This window comes from Antechinus flavipes, chromosome 5 (genome assembly GCF_016432865.1).
Source record: "Antechinus flavipes isolate AdamAnt ecotype Samford, QLD, Australia chromosome 5, AdamAnt_v2, whole genome shotgun sequence".
Classification (NCBI taxonomy): domain Eukaryota; kingdom Metazoa; phylum Chordata; class Mammalia; order Dasyuromorphia; family Dasyuridae; genus Antechinus; species Antechinus flavipes.
In genome coordinates this window covers 210,025,403-210,042,410 of record NC_067402.1, presented here as the reverse complement: position 1 = coordinate 210,042,410, position 17,008 = coordinate 210,025,403, and the positions used below count along the sequence as shown (strand labels likewise).

General features: G+C 35.5%; 1 protein-coding gene across 1 annotated transcript in view; it reads right to left on the bottom strand.

Annotated features, from left to right (window-relative positions):
• Positions 1 to 3,628: 3,628 nt before the first annotated feature.
• GNS (glucosamine (N-acetyl)-6-sulfatase) overlaps positions 3,629 to 17,008 on the bottom strand; it is a 31,851-nt gene continuing 18,471 nt past the window's right edge. The window contains exons 10-14 of the mRNA XM_051963717.1: positions 15,245 to 15,346; positions 11,892 to 11,999; positions 10,916 to 11,026; positions 9,283 to 9,443; positions 3,629 to 6,304 (exon numbers count right to left, since the gene is read on the bottom strand). Of these exons, the coding sequence (XP_051819677.1) occupies positions 6,223 to 6,304; positions 9,283 to 9,443; positions 10,916 to 11,026; positions 11,892 to 11,999; positions 15,245 to 15,346 (564 nt within the window). The 3' untranslated portion in view covers positions 3,629 to 6,222. The remainder of the gene's footprint in view (positions 6,305 to 9,282; positions 9,444 to 10,915; positions 11,027 to 11,891; positions 12,000 to 15,244; positions 15,347 to 17,008) is intronic.

Sequence of the window (17,008 nt, the reverse complement as noted above, 5' to 3'; positions counted from 1 at the left end):
TTGGAAAAATATTAAGTGCTCTTGGATAGGCTGAGCGGATATAATAAAGATGACAATACTCCCTAAACTAATCTATTTATTTAGTGCTATACCAATCAGACTCCCAAGAAACTATTTTAATGACCTAGAAAAAAGAACAACAAAATTCATATGGAAGAACAAAAGGTCGAGAATTTCAAGGGAATTAATGAAAAAAAATCAAATGAAGGTGGCCTAGCTGTACCTGATCTAAAATTATATTATAAAAGAGCAGTCACCAAAACCATCTGGTATTGGCTAAGAAATAGATTAGTTGATCAGTGGAATAGGTTAGGTTCACAAGACAAAATAGTCAATAACTATAACAACTTAGTGTTTGACAAACCCAAAGATCCCAACTTTTGGCATAAGAATTCATTATCTGACAAAAACTGCTGGGAAAACTGGAAATTAGCATGGCAGAAATTAGGCATGGAGCCACACTTAACACCATATACCAAGATAAGATCAAAATGGGTCCATGATGTAGGCATAAAGAACGAGATCATAAATAAATCAGAGGAACATAGGATAGTTTATCTCTCAGACTTGTGGAGGAGGAAGGGATTTGTGACCAAAGATGAACTAGAGATCATTATTGATCGCAAAATAGAAAATGTAGATTACATCAAATTAAAAAGCCTTTGTACAAACAAAACTAATGCAAACAAAATTAGAAGGGAAGCAGCTACACCCAAAGAAAGAACACTGGGAAATGACTGTAAACTGCTTGCATTTTTGTTTATCTTTCCAGGTTATTTTTACCTTCTGAATCCAATTCTTCCTGTGCAACAAGAAAACATTTTTACAGTTAAAGGTTCTGATAAAGGCCTCATTTCCAAAATATAGACAGAATTGACTCTAATTTATAAGAAATCAAGCCATTCTCCAATTGATAAATGGTCAAAGGATATGAACAGACAATTTTCAAATGATGAAATTGAAACTATTTCCACTCATATCAGTGTTCCAAATCACTATTGATCAGAGAAATGCAAATTAAGACAACTCTGAGATACCACTACCCACCTGTCAGATTGGCTAAGATGACAGGAAAAGATAATGAGGAATGTTGGAAGGGATGTGGGAAAACTGGGACAGTAATACATTGTTAGTGGAGTTGTCAACGAATCCAACCATTCTGGAGAGCAATCTGGAATTATGCCCAAAAAGTTATCAAATTGTGCATACCCTTTGATCCAGCAGTGTTACTACTGGGCTTATACTCCAAAGAGATACTAAAGGAGGGAAAGAGACCTGTATGTGCCAAAATGTTTGTGGCAGCCCTGTTTGTAGTGGCTAGAAACTGGAAAATGAATGGATGCCCGTCAATTGGAGAATGGCTGGGTAAATTGTGATATATGAATGTTATGGAATATTATTGTTCTGTAAGAAATGCCCAATACAGAGAGGCTTGGAGAGACTTACATGAACTGATGCGAAGTGAAATGAGCAGAACTAGATCATTATATACTTCAACAACGATACTGTATGAGAATGTATTCTGATGGAAATGGATTTCTTTGACAAAGAGAAGATCTAACTCAGTTTCAATTAATCAATGATGGACAGAAGCAGCTACACCCAAAGAAAGAACACTGGGAAATGACTGTAAACTGCTTGCATTTTGTTTATCTTTCCAGGTTATTTTTACCTTCTGAATCCAATTCTTTCTGTGCAACAAGAGAATTGTTTGGTTCTGCGTACATATGTTGTATCTAGAATATACTGTAACATATTTAACATGTATAAGACTGCTTGCTGTCTGGGGGAGGGGGTGGAGAGAGGGAAGGGAAGTTGGAACAGAAGTGAGTGCAAGGGATAATGTTTTAAAAAAACCCAGGCATATGTTCTGGCAATAAAAATTTATATATATATATATATGAAAAAACAGTAGTCTACATCCACTGCTTCCATCCTTTTCCATTTTGGGGGCACCTACATTATACCTTCCTTGCTGCTCTTTTCTATAGACTTACACTCCAGAAACTTCACTATCCATTTTTCTATCATCCTATTTTCAGGCTGCTAAATCCTTCAACTGCTGTCATTTATTAGGATGATCACTTTTTTTTTTGCCTTCACCATCATTTCAAATCGTTCCACATCCAAGATCCTGAACCCTGAACTTCTTGCCTCTGACCACAATTTGTTTCCTACTTTCTTCTTTGTTTTGTCTGTCTAGTCTATTAAGGTTATACTGATCTTTCTATTCTCAATCTTCCTTGTGGTGACCAAGTCCATTATAAATCTGTGGTACTTAGCTTCAATTGGGCTATTACTACACAGAAATATTTATTCATTTGAACTTTGTGCTTTTCTCAAGGCCTCTTTGGTTCTAAATTCTCATTGTTCATCTTTGTATTTCCAGTGCTTAGGAAGTAGTAGTTATTAAATCATTGAAGAACTGAATGAATGGAACCAAGGTATCATCTTAACAGTCATTATTTCTGACTGTGAAAATTACAAGTAACCAGAAAATGTTACTTCATCTATTATTTTCCTATTTAGAATATCATGCAAGATATTAATCTTTTTTGGCTGGTTAGGTACCAAGCTAGATTAAAATCCAGAGACTAGTTCATTCTCAGGACTGGATATTAAAATAAATCCAGTCTTGAGGGTGAACTAGTCTTTGGATTTTAATAGTAAACTTAATAGTTATCTATCTAGGCAATTAGGTAACACAGTGGAGGATTACTGGGCTAGAAGAGGAAGGCCAGAGCTCAAATCCTACCCAAGATACCTGATAAGGCCATATCATAGCCTCAGCCACAGTTTCCCCATTGGAAAATGGGAAATAACAGCAAACAGCTCACATTAGCACTAAATGCTATTATGACTACTGTTAACACTAATTAAATCAAAGCAAGGAAGAGAATTCATCTTGAGAAATCCCCTTTACTTTTTGATTTTGGACAGATGCTGCAATTGGCTCTTGGTGAATTGCAACCCTCTGTGTACATAATGCAAAGTAGGCTATCTTTTCTTATCAACTATACAGCATTAAAATATATAGTATTTCACTACAGTATAGGGTAGAGGCAGTGGATGTAGACTACTATTTTCAAGAATGAGACAGCAAGGAGAATTATATAGGACAATAGCTTAAGGGGATGATATGCTTTCATGAAAGTTTATAGTAATTTTTAAAAATAAATTTTCATTGGTATCTTGATTTGATTTTTTTTTTTTAAACATCATCATAGTTTTCCTTAACATTTTTCCTGTTATCCCTCAGGGATATATTCCATATAATGAATACTATTTTTAAGACTAAAAAGAAAAAAAAAAGATAATACATTGAAAAAGTATAGTATGTGGTTAGAACATAGACTTGTCTTATTGGCATCATTCCTCAACTAGGTCAGTTGCTGACAACAATTGAAGTGGAGAGTCTCATAGAAACAAAATTACAGGAAAAGTCAGTCAATTCAAGGCACAATGAGTGTTGCCTTTTGACAAAATTTTCTAGTAAGTCTCAGATATGAAGGGGAATTTTCCATTTAAAACATTTTATATAAGAACATCCATTTTCTAAACCAGAATTAGCATTCATCATTCTGTATCCCAGACTAGTGTATGCAGAATAAAAACACAAAAAACAAGGTAACATTTTCCATTAGACAGTTTAATTCATTGAAAAGTGCAGCAGTGAACAGGGTTCTTGGAAGGGCACTTTCTAAATCATACGAAAGGATACAAAAGCAGGGGTATGGTTAACAAGACAGAAGTTCAAACAATATGGCAGGAACTCAGTAGCTTTATAACCAAAAGTACAAAAAATGAGCATCTGCTTTGGTTGTATGGTTAACTGAGATTGCCTTCCAGCGTAAATTCTAGTAAAGTGGTGTTAAAGCCTTAGTTTTCTCCTCATGTAGATTTGGGATGCCCTTCCCCCCATAAAGGTCCCAACCCTAAAATGTGACAAGTTATAACATATCATTAAAGGAAGTTAAGTTTTTGTCCTTCACATGCTAAGTAACACACACTGCCAAGATTCTCTTGCTATTTCCAAAATCTGCTGTAACTTGTAAAATGTTTGAATCTGACAGATGACTTGAAGGTGAGAGAAAGCTTCCTAAAGGAAGGTTCATAAGGAAGGCCTCTATCTATCTTAACAGTTACATGGCTCTTGGGTAATAAAAGGTACATAGAAAGGACAATCATCTTAAGAAAAAGTAGCACAAATACTCCAGCCACAACGTGGAGGGTCAACAAGTAGTGGAGAATAAACTACCTGTGGGAGATCAAGTGTATGTTTTACCTGGAGATGGACCAGGTTTTAGAACTATTAATTCTACCAAAAAAAAAAAAATTAATGGGGCACAGTAATACCCTCGGCAATTGGCTTTTTTTGGTTTTTAATATTTTGTATGATGAGTGCCTATACTTGGAAACTTGAGTAAGATTTTTGTCAATGACTAAATGGGAAAAAACATTTCTTTTTACTTAGGAAAAATGAGAATTTACTTTTATTAGTAAGTATACTGTGTTAGATGAGAATCAATTTGCTTACATGTTAGTTTACCCTTGCAAAGAATCAAATAAGGAAAAGAACAAAAAAGTCAACCCTTATAACTAGACATTCTGGTTTGTCTTATGCCATTTCAATTTTAAGAATGACTCCTCAACACTAACTATACCTCTCCTCCTATCATTATGGTATAATATGTAGAGGTTAATTGAATTACATATCTAAATCAAGAATACCACATGAAACAGGAATCATGTAAAAGGATAAATCTTATGACTATTAACTCAGAATTGTTTACTTACTACTGATGAAAAAATAAGACACTTAAAATTTCATGTACAACCCTAAATAAAATTAAAAATCAATTTTTTTTTTGCTCTGAGAAGTTAGTTCATTACAAACCACATATTTTCCTCTGTCTGCCTCTCCCGTAAAGTGGTTTTATATTTCAAAAATTAAGTTGGATATCAATACTGCATAGTTTTAAGATCCCACAAGGTGGGAAACATAACAAGTTTTTCTCATTGGTGAGACAGGCTAAAACATTAGTCTTTCTCCAACACATAGAGCAGGATTAAACCCCTGAAAATCTGACAATTCTAAAGTACTTAATGATTTTATAGAAGAAAGGAGAATTGTTTATAAGGAAGAGAAAAAATGGGTAACGGGAACACATTTGGTTTCTTGCTAGATGTGAAAAACAATTTTGCCTGCAAATTGATGTAGAGGAGTCAAAAAATCAAGACTGGCTTAAAAACTAAACTACTTGACAGATATTTAGCAGAAAGGTAGTACTCAATCTGTCGGCCTAAGACTAAGCTTTCTATAGCAGGTGCTCATAGAGCTCTCATCAATGCTCTGCTATGAGTCACTTCTCAATATCACAGGGAAATATGTTTCTGGGGAAAACAGCTGTTTCTGGGCACCAACAGGAACTGTTAGTCATAACTACATAGCAGCACTTGTTTTACTTACCAGCAGCTTGAGAGGTTACCTTTAAAATACCAGCTATGTGGAATTATTATTATTATTATTGTTTATTTTTGTATGAAAGCTTGCTGATGAATTAAAATAATCTGCTTTTCAGGGAGGATGTCTAAAATATTAGTCCTGTATTAAAAACACCCCCCCCCCAAAAAAAAAAAAAAAAAAAGACAAGAAAGGATTAGTCTATGAAGTCTAGGATGCTGCCACACTTGTGACATGAGTTAGTGATATTGCTTAGTCAAAAGACTATGGCACTTGTTCAGTTCAGATCATGAGTCATAGTATGGTGATTAGAATTCTGTGTTGGCATTTTTGATATGAAAATGCTAAAAATATGAAATACTGCAAGAGGGATGTGCAGGCTAACTTTTGTACCAACAAGGGCAAAAAAATTGAAATATTTATCTAAATTCATTTGTAAACTCATTCTTCAGTTGTTATTCAGATACAGAACCACAGGTTACCACCAGGAACTCTGGGTTCATAAAGGTATACAAAAAACCTCAATACGCTGAGTAAATGAATCACAGATTGGCCACCTCTGACTGTGGTGGAAGTTCACAGTTTTTAAAACATATTGCACAAGGAAGTCAGCTGATTAGGTTTTTATCCAAATAGGATTTAAAATGAGAAGTCAGTCCTGAAGCTCCAGGCATGGTCTCGACGATTTGGAGAGATACCTACTATAGTCACTCCAGAGGAAAATGCAGGAATCCAACTGCATAGGTTAGGAAAAGTTACTACAGAGATGGTTTTAAAAACCTTCGAGTCCTGATACTGCCAACTTGACTGCTGAACATGAGACGTGGGTCAAACCTATACCTGAATGAAGATAGAGGAAAGGAGGGGAAAAATGTTGTATCAACTCTAGTTAGCTACCATTAAGAATTTCTTTTCTACTCTGAGAAGACAATAACAGATGGCCCAGGAAGAAGACAGGAGAAAAACAATCCTTGATTTGGGTGGGTAACTATTCTATGAGGACCAACTTTTCTAGGCACACAGGAAGATCTATGACACAATGAGAGGCAATGAATATCAAAAAAATTTTGAGCAGGATATGACATGCTGACAGGATGCACATAAAAGAAATCAGGAAATGTTAACCCTTAAGATGGCTTTTTTTAGGAGGTGAAGCACTGTGAAGGGAGAGCATTTTAAAAATAAATATGATGAGAAGACATGTAAATTTAAGACATATATAATCAATGCTGTGAGAATATTATTTTTCAATCTTATTTCAGAAAATCCTGTTAAGTTCATTCTGTGAAATGAAAAAAATGTCGGGCACAGCCTAATGGTTTCACACTAATAACACCATGAAGTCAGACATTTGAACCAATTATGAGATTCTTATAGTGCCCTCTTAAAATATCGCCAACATAATGTAGTGGAAACAACACATTTTGGAGTCAAAAGGCCTATACATCAACTGATGATTGCACCCTTAGGAAAAATCATTCATTTTAATTTTTGTGTCTTGCTTCTTTACCTATCAAAAGAGAGTCAGACTAGATTGTGACTCTTTTCCTCTCCCTGGATTCTATGAATCTACATGCCTATTATCATCAATGATTTCTGAGATATAAAAATAAAGATTTAAGAATTACAGTGCTAAGGACTTGAAATGAGGGATAATGTTTCAAGTAGATGTAACAGTTATCTGATACTATTTGGGCCATAAGAAAATTAAGAACAGACATCACCTCAATCATCACTCCAGGGTTAAATGATGCTTCTACATTAACAAAGAGTCAGAACAATCTTAATTTCCAGCAATGGAATAAAATGGTTAGGTGGCTATCTTGGAAAGAGTCAGATTTCTATAGTTCTCTATGCAGGATTCCGTACCACAGCAGCTGCTGAAATGCCTTAAAGAGGCAAGTGTCCAGGAAAAAATTATTTGTTTCCAAAGCATTCATTGCTGTAGACATGCAGCTGTTTATCTGGCTTGATAAAAGGCTGCTATGCTCAGAATGAAAATTATGCTTATTCTGCAGAGCTTAGTTTGAGCTTCCTAATGAAAGGAAACAGTTTCCATAGCTGGATTCCCACTTTATTGGTTTGTGCACAAAGGACCAAGAGCAGAAAACCAGGGAGTAAAGTTTTAATTCAGTCCCTAATGATTTGACATACAGTATCTAAACTGTCACAACTGTTCTACTATAGAAGTTATCATGTTACAAAATCAGACAATTTAAACTCAAAATCTCTTATGCAAAAAAAGAATGGATTTGAGTGCAGGTCACAGCCCATCCATGATTTTTTATTCTATTCCATTCTAAATTATATCTTTTTGAACATCCTTCATGGAGGACCTATCCATAACCTGTGGAACCTTTTCACTCTCTGGTTCTCTCATTACTTCACAAATATTAGTGCATTAACTCAGGCAACTTTATCCTTCACACTTCTTATTTTTTAAAAGCATCAGGATAGCCCTGACTTCAAGGTCATTAAGTGGAGAAAGACTTAAAAAAGAAAACCTACAAACTTTACAAAGCACTATATAAATGAGTTACTCAGAAATTTTAAGTGGCCATTTAATGTAATAAGAGAAGTGTCTGGCTTCAGGTATGATTCCTCCTTTAATATTTTGCAATATCACCCTTCCCACCCTAATCTAGGTTCTAGTCCTTATTCAGCCTTTAGCTTAGATAATTTTAGGTAAATTGCTTCACGGTTGCTGAAATATAAATTTAGTTGGTGAGCAGTAGCATCTCTAATGGATTAGAAAGTTTCAGTTTTCATCTTTTTCTTGACCTCTCGGTCTTAGTCTAAGAGATGTATGTACTATTTGAAGAGTACAAGTGAAAGAAAGCCAGGGTGAACTGTCTCATTCAGGGCCTCAGCTAGGAAATGTCTAAAGGATGATTTGGAGTTGGGTCTTTCTGACTCCTATCCAAGACTTGAACTGGTGTGCCATCTCAATGTCTTCATCTAAATTCTTTATCAATAAAAAAGACATCTCTAACACAGGTTCATCTAGTAACTTTTACTCAACTATTATGACCAGGCCAGTCACAGATTTTCCTACTTTCTAATGTTCCCAATTACTGTTTGCAAGTCATTAGGTAAATGTTTCAGTGTTTCAGTCTACATTTGTCCACCACAAGTCCCCAATTATTCTTTGGAGAGTGTGACATTATGACTTGCAATCAAACCACATCACTAGAAGAACAATTGTGTAAAAAGAGGGCTGGATATAGTGGCAGGTTAGGATCCTTTAAAACACCAAGCAATTACATAAATGTGTATTAATATACCTGCTGCTCTCTTCCATCAATTCTAGATCCTCACCATTATTTTTCTGTAGCATCTGCTTACCGACTAATCCAATGATTCATGAATTAAATTAATATCGAGACTCCTCACAATGCTCAAGAAAGGTCTCTAAGTTCTTGCTATGATAAGCAAACTATATAAAGCCTGACATTTGAAGGAAAAAAATGATCAAAAGACTTATTTTGCTGTCAGAAGGCATATGTATAATGCTAGTAATGATATTATAATCTTATATGTAATATTTTATAGTTTAGGAAAGCCTCCCAGATTTTTTTTTCTCAACCAATCCTGGTAAATAAGTAACAGAGATATTATCCCTGATTTGTTGAAAAGGAACCTGAGACTGCTAGGTCTTGACTCCAGGATTTATTCCTTGTTCAGAGTTCTACAACTTTATGCAGCTTTGTATAGTTCCAATTGTGGCAAAAATGGTGAATAACCAGGTTTCCCTTTAAGGCCACCATATTTACCAAGGATTTATTTTGCAATCAATTCCAAGAGGAAGAAAAACTTACCCTGGATCAAAAACCCCTGGAGTACGGCATGTTGGTCCAGAACAAGATTGCAACATCATTAGCCGATAATTCATCTTCCCTAAAAGCTCTGGATCTATAGTCTTAGCAATGTTGTCAATTTGATGTGGATCAGCAGTCAGATTATAAACTTCCACAAACACCTATGAGATTAGGGAAGAAAGAATTGGGAAAAAATATTAAACACTAAACAAACAAACCCAGTAAACACTAATACTTAAAAATGCTAAAAATGGATGTCTTATTCTCAAGTAACATAGCTAGAAAATTACCAGAATTGTTCATATATAATGACTTACACCAGTCAATTTGGCTAAGGTGTTTCTTATATGAATTATGTTTATCAGCATATTCAGGCTGTTCATCTTTAAAATTATTAATTCCAGTGCAGATATTTAAGATAAGGAGTAAAGAAACAAAAAAACAATCTGACTTCCTGAGACTGACTTATGTTTGATGTTGTGGCAGCTGAATCCTTCCTCTATGACGTTTTTTTGGCAGTTACTACTAGATTAAAGCAATAACCTCAACTGGGGCTTGTCTTTGCTTAACTATTAAGCCTACCTATATGGTTTATCATGCTTAGATTTAATTTGGTTCACCCCACCTCTATACTTCTTTATATAAAATGTTGATCCAGTACTGGTCTACTACTATAGATTTGAGAATTCATCAGTGGAAATTATTTGATCTGTACTACATGTTATCATACAGCTATCTGACTTCCACAATAATATTTTGAACAGCAATTTTGTATAATTTCTTTCCATATGTTTTAGGTATACAGCCTAGATCTGGACAATATAATAGTTTTGTAGATGGAATGACTGTTAAAAGGTATGTAATGAGTACTGACCAAAATCTGATTATTAACATATGTTATGACAAAACCAGGATAAGACCTAGAACAAATTCTTATCCTGACTTTTGGAGGATATCACAATTATTCATGGAAAACCTTTTCTAAAGAATTTGTGCCAATTACTATCTGCTAAAAATATCTCTTCATTTCAAAGAATGGAGTTGAATATACCCTAATGATAATATAACATAGAACTAACACAAGATGAATTGCTCTAATAAGACAAACATTGATAATTTCAGCTATTCTCCTATTTAGGAAACGAAGGGACAGGAAGGGATGGGACCTGTTTACTTTGCTGGTTAACCAGAATTCCCTGAGGAGTAAATTCCTTCTATTAATGCATTTTTATGCTTTTAATATAATAATGCATTTAATGCATTAATTCTCCATCTCAGTCCGAGATCCATCTGGGGTGCCAAGTGTCAGAAGTGAGCCTTGAACCCAAGTCTTTCTGGCTTTGAGGAAGACGCTTTCTTCATAATGTTATGTCACCACTTTGGGGATAGTTTCAATCACATAGAATGAGGTCTCCTCTCATTTACATTTGGGGACAGAAGACCTTATTATGGAAAACATAACTGAAGGATTGAATTTATAAAAAATTAACATACTTGATTTTTCTAAGTTTGCTGACTTATGTTAGGGAGCTCCAGGTCTCCATGGAATTATTCTATGATAAATGCAGGACTGAGTCTCAAGAAACATGCACTGACAAAAGATAAACTAGGGGTGGGAAGAAATCCGTCTCACCTCTTGATCGTCAAATTCACAATACTGCAAATTCCATGACTTTGACATTGTCCTCACACAAGCATATGTGTTATTATAAGCATCTTCACACACACAGTCTGGAAAACATTGCTGTAAGATTAAAAATGAAAATAATGAAAACCATTCACTCACAGTGACAGTTACCTAGCGGTCTACATATCACTTCCTAGGCTATTAGTCAAGTGCAAATGTAGGTTATTAGAATTCCCCACTGAGATAGTTTGTGTTTTGTGCAATAATCAAGCCAAGTCTCAATTATTTGGGGCTTCCTAAATCTCCATTTTCAGGCAAAAGGCCTATATCTAATGAGCATATTGGACGCAAGGCACAATAGCAGCAATTCTCAAAAAAAGTTTGGAGTGGGAGAAAGTTGATATTGTTGGATGCCCCAACAACCACAACCTAAATTTTCACTATGAATATTCTTTCTCCTTCATTGGAAGGTAGGAGTCTCAGCTATTTTAAGTTATTTGTAACTTAAATAAAGGGTTTTATAAAAAAATGGGGAGAACTAAATTCGAGTCAATAACATCATAGTCTAAGGCAGAAAATGTTTTATTCTCCACATACATTTCTCTTTTAGATGGCTGGACTGCCATCACCAATCACTTGTAAGGGATGGCTAATAGGACCTGGCTGATGAGGGTCTATTGCTAAAGCAAGATTACAAGTTTAAGCCCTATTTGGGTTTGCTGTACAATGGTTATAAGGACACTTTTAAATTGTGGATGGATCAACACCTCACTAGTACAGGGGCAGTGCAGGTATTAAATGCTTCATTGATGTGTGGAAAAGACTAGAAAAGATCATATTTCTACATTTTCCAAAAGTCCTGTGACACAGAATAGGAGACTGAATTGATGATCAAAGGTTTCAGCAGGGAACAGTAATAACTTGTAACAAAATTCAAATTATGTAAAAAGGAGGGGAAAAAAATCAAGCTGACTTTACTTACACTGACTCCAGGGCCCATAGCAGGACAAGTTGGGTCAGAGCCATTATATCCTTCTCCTTGATATTCCACCAGGACATCTGATCTCCAAGTTACATTACTGGTCCCTCTCTAAAAAGCAAACAGTAGTTTTTTGGTAAGCAATCAATGTTCATAATAGAAAAACAAAGATTTACTACCAATTATAGAAAATTATTTTTACATCTCAGAGAGGTTTCAATTTTTAGTTACTAAATTAAACCACATTAGGAAAACAAAACCACAAAACAAAAACGGTAACACAAGCATTCAAGTGCTCACTATATGCTAGACACAGGGCTCTGTAATAAAGAAACAAAGATAAAAATGAAATAGTCCCTGCCCTCAAGGAGTTTACATTCTACCACAGGAAATAAGTAAATAAAAGTACATGCAAAATACAAAAAAAAAAAAGGGTTGGAAAAAGAAATTAGGAAAAGCCTCCAGTAGGTTCTGAGTTGAGCTTTGAAGTAAAGTAGGATTTCTAAACAGGAGAGATGAGGGACATTCCAGGCAGGAGGGAAAGCATTGCAAAGGAAGAGATGAAATGCAGTATGTACCAAGAACCAAGAAGCCCAATTTTGCTAAACCACAAGGATGTGAAGGAGAGCAAGACTGTAAAGGTGGTTTGTAGGGATTATGAAGGGCTCTCTTCTATTTTTTCCCCTGAGGCAATTGGGGTTAAGTGACTTGCTCAGGATCACACAGCTAGGAAGTGCTAAGTGTCTGAGAGCACATTTGAACTCAAGTCCTCCTAACTTCAGGGCTGGTGCTCTACCCACTGCACCACTTAGCTGCCCCAAGGGCTGTCTTTAAAGCCAGAGAAGCTTTATATTTGACTAGAGATAACAAGGAGTCTGGCTTTTTGAGAAGTGGAAGCAGTAGGTGACAGTCACATCTGAATTACTGCCAAAGTGCCAATAGTTGAACATAGAGAATAGTTTAGAGTTGAAAGACTGGAAGCAGGGAGACCAGTTAGGATGTGACAACAGCTTAGGGGAGTAGACAGATAGACATTAGATCCTATGAGATGCAAATGACAAGATCTGGCAACTGACTAGAGATATGAGCTGAGTGAGAGTGATGGTGAATTAAAAATGTGGATAACTCAAACAAAAGGCAGAAAATAAATTAGGAAAAAGGGAAGGTTTAGAACAAGACATCATAGTTTTTGTCATACTGAGCTTGGGAAGCCTATAGGATTTCCAGCGTGAAATGTTTGACAGACAATTGAATGTAGATTGAGCGCTCAGTAGAGCAACATAAGTAAGGATGACTGAGCAGTCCTGGCATTCATATAGGCATCTAAAAATTTAAATATTTAATGACGATTCCCCAAGATATCAGAAACTATATCTTTTCTGTCTTAGAAATAAGCAAAGCAGCACAGAGTTTGAGGGACTTCCTTAAGGCTACAGAACAAGTTTACGAGGCAAAGGCTACACTAGAATTCATCAAAATATTTGCCGAATGGCTATTACAAATAATTTGGGGCATGCCACAACCACAGTATGGGGGTATCTGCCCTCGAGGGACTTAATATATGTTTGGAAGAAAGGGAATAAATGAAGAAAAATCAGAACACTACAGAAATAAAAAGCATTTAAAGACATTTTTAAGGAAAAAGTATTAATAACATTTTTCAAAGTTAATGAAAAAAAGGAGCTCATAAAACAAGAAGAAAAAATATATATAACTGTCTTCACATTTAACAAAGAACAGCCAAATGAATTAAACAAAGGGTATTTTTGCTGTGCCCCCTTCCTAACTATTCCTTAGTTTCCTCTAAACAAGGAAATATCATCATCTTTAGAGATGATATTGATCTACTACTTACCTTGTCTGGCTGCTGGAAGGAAAGCTTTGCAAATATCCTAAAAGTTCTGGGGAATTAATACAAGGAAGTAGGACTGTTACCTTGCAGCTGGAGTGGTCAGGAAAGGTCCTTGGCTGACAATTGCTCCAGAGGCAATACTCTGGGGCATAATATTAGTCAAATCTCTTGATCAGAGGCTGTTCTTTTGGACCCCAAGGGCAGGAGTAGGAACTAAAAGTGGAAGGTGCAATGAAGTAGACTCTGGCCTGATAGGGTATTGGGGAGAAGCTTTCCTAACAATTAGGGCTGCTCAAAAGTAGAATGGATGATTGGGAATCACAGGGCCCTCTTACACCTGAAGTTAGAATACTGTTCATCTACATACAGGAATAATAATAACAATAATGATAATAATTAACATTTATATAATGCTTATCATGCAAAGTGCTTTACAATTATTATCTCCTTTGGTCCAGACTCTGAGGCACCTTCCAAATCAATCTGGCTTTATGTCTGGAAGAATGAGCACAAGGTAAGAATTGATAGCTCTGATCCCTTTAGGCACTGAAGCCTGGTTCCTTTTTCAGATCAAATTTAAAAAAAAAAAAAAAAAAAAAAAGGTGCCTCCTGTCTTAGGGGGAACTTTACTTTTACAAATACAAAAGGATCTATGATTTACGAAAGAGACACTTGCCTCCAATCAAGGCAAATAACGACCTTTCACAGCTAACTTCTACAGGATTGTCTGAGCCATAAAGACAGGTCAAGTGACTTGCCCCAGCTCACTAAGTGATAATTAAGAGTCATGTGGGCTTTGAAATCTTATCTCTAAGCCCAAAAGTCTACTTCTTATATTTTGTTGCCCCAAACCCTCTGAGAAACTTAATATTGTGGCACTCAAGATGACAAATTACATTAGAACTAGCTAATACAATGGAGAATTAGACCAGCTACCTAACCTCTGTCTGCCTCAGTTTCTTCATTTATACTAGGCAGTTGTCAGGCTCAAATGAGATAACATTTGTAAAATGATCCATAAGCCTTAGAGCACCACATAAATGACAGCTCTTATAATTAGCTCCTGCCCTTTCCCCATTTAAATCCTCTTCTAATGGTTGAGGTAACAAACGCAAAGTTCTTTGAAATCTGAAAGCTCAAAGCAGACTGAAATCCTGTCCTAAGAGTTGTCAGACATCCAAACTAATTGAATTCAGAAAAGCTCATCACCAGAACAGTGACTATGGCAATTCAAAGACCATCTAATCTACTGATAGAAAACAGGCAGCATTTTTTTTGAGAAAGAACCGGTCCATTGAAATCTTAGGTGTCTGAAATAGTGGAGTCAGAGAAGATGTATGGCTCTACAACTTTTTTATGTGTTATAAAGTTACATGTGCAGTTGTACCATGGTAACTTCTAAAAATGAAAATATAGGCAGGGGAAAAAAAGGGCTTGGTAATTAGGGACTTAGAAATCAATTATTCTAAATTCACAATCAGCCATATGGAAATGATAAACTTACCAAGAGGGGCAACAGGGACCTTCCATCCATTTGGGTTTTGTTTAAGTCATATCCTGCAATGTCTAAAATAGTGGGACCCAAGTCAATGTTGGCAATGAGCATCTGTGGGTACAAAAAGAGAACTAAGTCTAAGGCAAAGGAGATCTGATATTGCCTCCAAATGTTTGCTGACTGATCCACAAAGTATTCCTTTAACATTTTGCATACTGCCCTCCCCCCCATATTTTGTATGTATGCAGTATCAATTGCAGCTGATTCCAAATGATACTATTTTGAAATAAAAAAATTTGCTCTCAAAAAAAAAAAGTCTACCAAAATTAAGGCTACTGAAAAGAATTGTGATATAAGATTTAAAAGAAATTTCAGTAAGGGTTCAAAAAAAATAGTTTAAACACCAGAAACATGATTAGAATAAGTGCAAAGTCTTTCAAAGTACATATAGTAGAGGAATAACACTCATTTGCAGAGGTAAGCTTTGATATGCAATCATTGCTTTCTTGCCCCAGTTAATATTGTAAGCTCTTCAAGAATATGTGCTGAACATATTTCCTTTCCCTGGAACAGGCCCCAAATAAGCATCTTAAATATTACTAAGCTTGGACAACATTTTTAACAGATAATAAATAAGAACATCAAAAAAATAGTTTATTAGTTTCTGGAAAAAAACCCCACCAAAAAACCAAGAACAAAAATAAAAGAATAGCATTCTAACTCTAGGTGGACGCCAAAGCTGCTGCTAAAGAGAATTTTTTGGAAATATCTGGCTTCCCTACCACTTTTATTTTCTATATTTAAAGGGAAAAAGCAAGGATGTGAAAAAAGGCCAGTATCCTATGGGTCTATTTATTAGCCAGGGATTCATCAAGGCTCAGATTTTCACTTGAGGGATAGCTGTGATATTTTCTAGAGAAACAAAGTGATGTTCTTATCCTTGGAATGCCATTTCATTAGTCCAAATCTAGCATAACTCAAAGCTGCTAAAAATTAATTTCTAATAGGCACAATCAAAGCACCTAAAAAACTAAAAAATAAAATAAAAAAATCCAACAGCTTCCAGAGTTAGCTAGAATGGCAGTTTTGACAAAAGTTCAGTTTAAATAGAGCAGCAAGAAGAAACAAGGCCTTTCTTCTCTTTCTACTGGCTAATATCACTAGGCTTACCCTACTACAATTCACTATCATATCTGAACATTTCTGCTTTTAAGAATAGCTACAAGTTCTTTGGTTTTGGGCTACTTCCATGATTTTTTTTAGAAAGACTCAGTGACATTAATCAAAAAGAATTTCTATCCAGTTTTCATGTGTAAATACCATCCTTAATCAAAGCAGACTAGCACAAACAGGACAACTCTGTGAAATTAAAGATGTCATAACTTCATGGAGTTTGAGCTAGAAGGAGAAATGATTACTGAATTAAAGAGGTGAATTAGTACCAGTGTTTTATTAGTCTTTTCAGATGGGACCTAATAGAGGAACAGTTCAAACCTGGACAGTAATGGCTTTCCCTTAGCAGAATCAGTAATACAAGTGCAATTGCATTAGAAGTACTTCCTGTGGGTATACTATTAAAAAAAGAAGAAACTGAGATAAGAAAATGAAGGTGAAAAACAAGAAGATCTCTAACAGATGGAGATCACAGCCTGGAAATCTTCCATAATATTTCATTCTCACAGGAAGCTGTACAATGTTGACAAATATCAAAGGTTGCAAAGAATAAGAAAAAGAGGTACCTGATCACATGATCAAAGGGCACTTTAAGAAAAG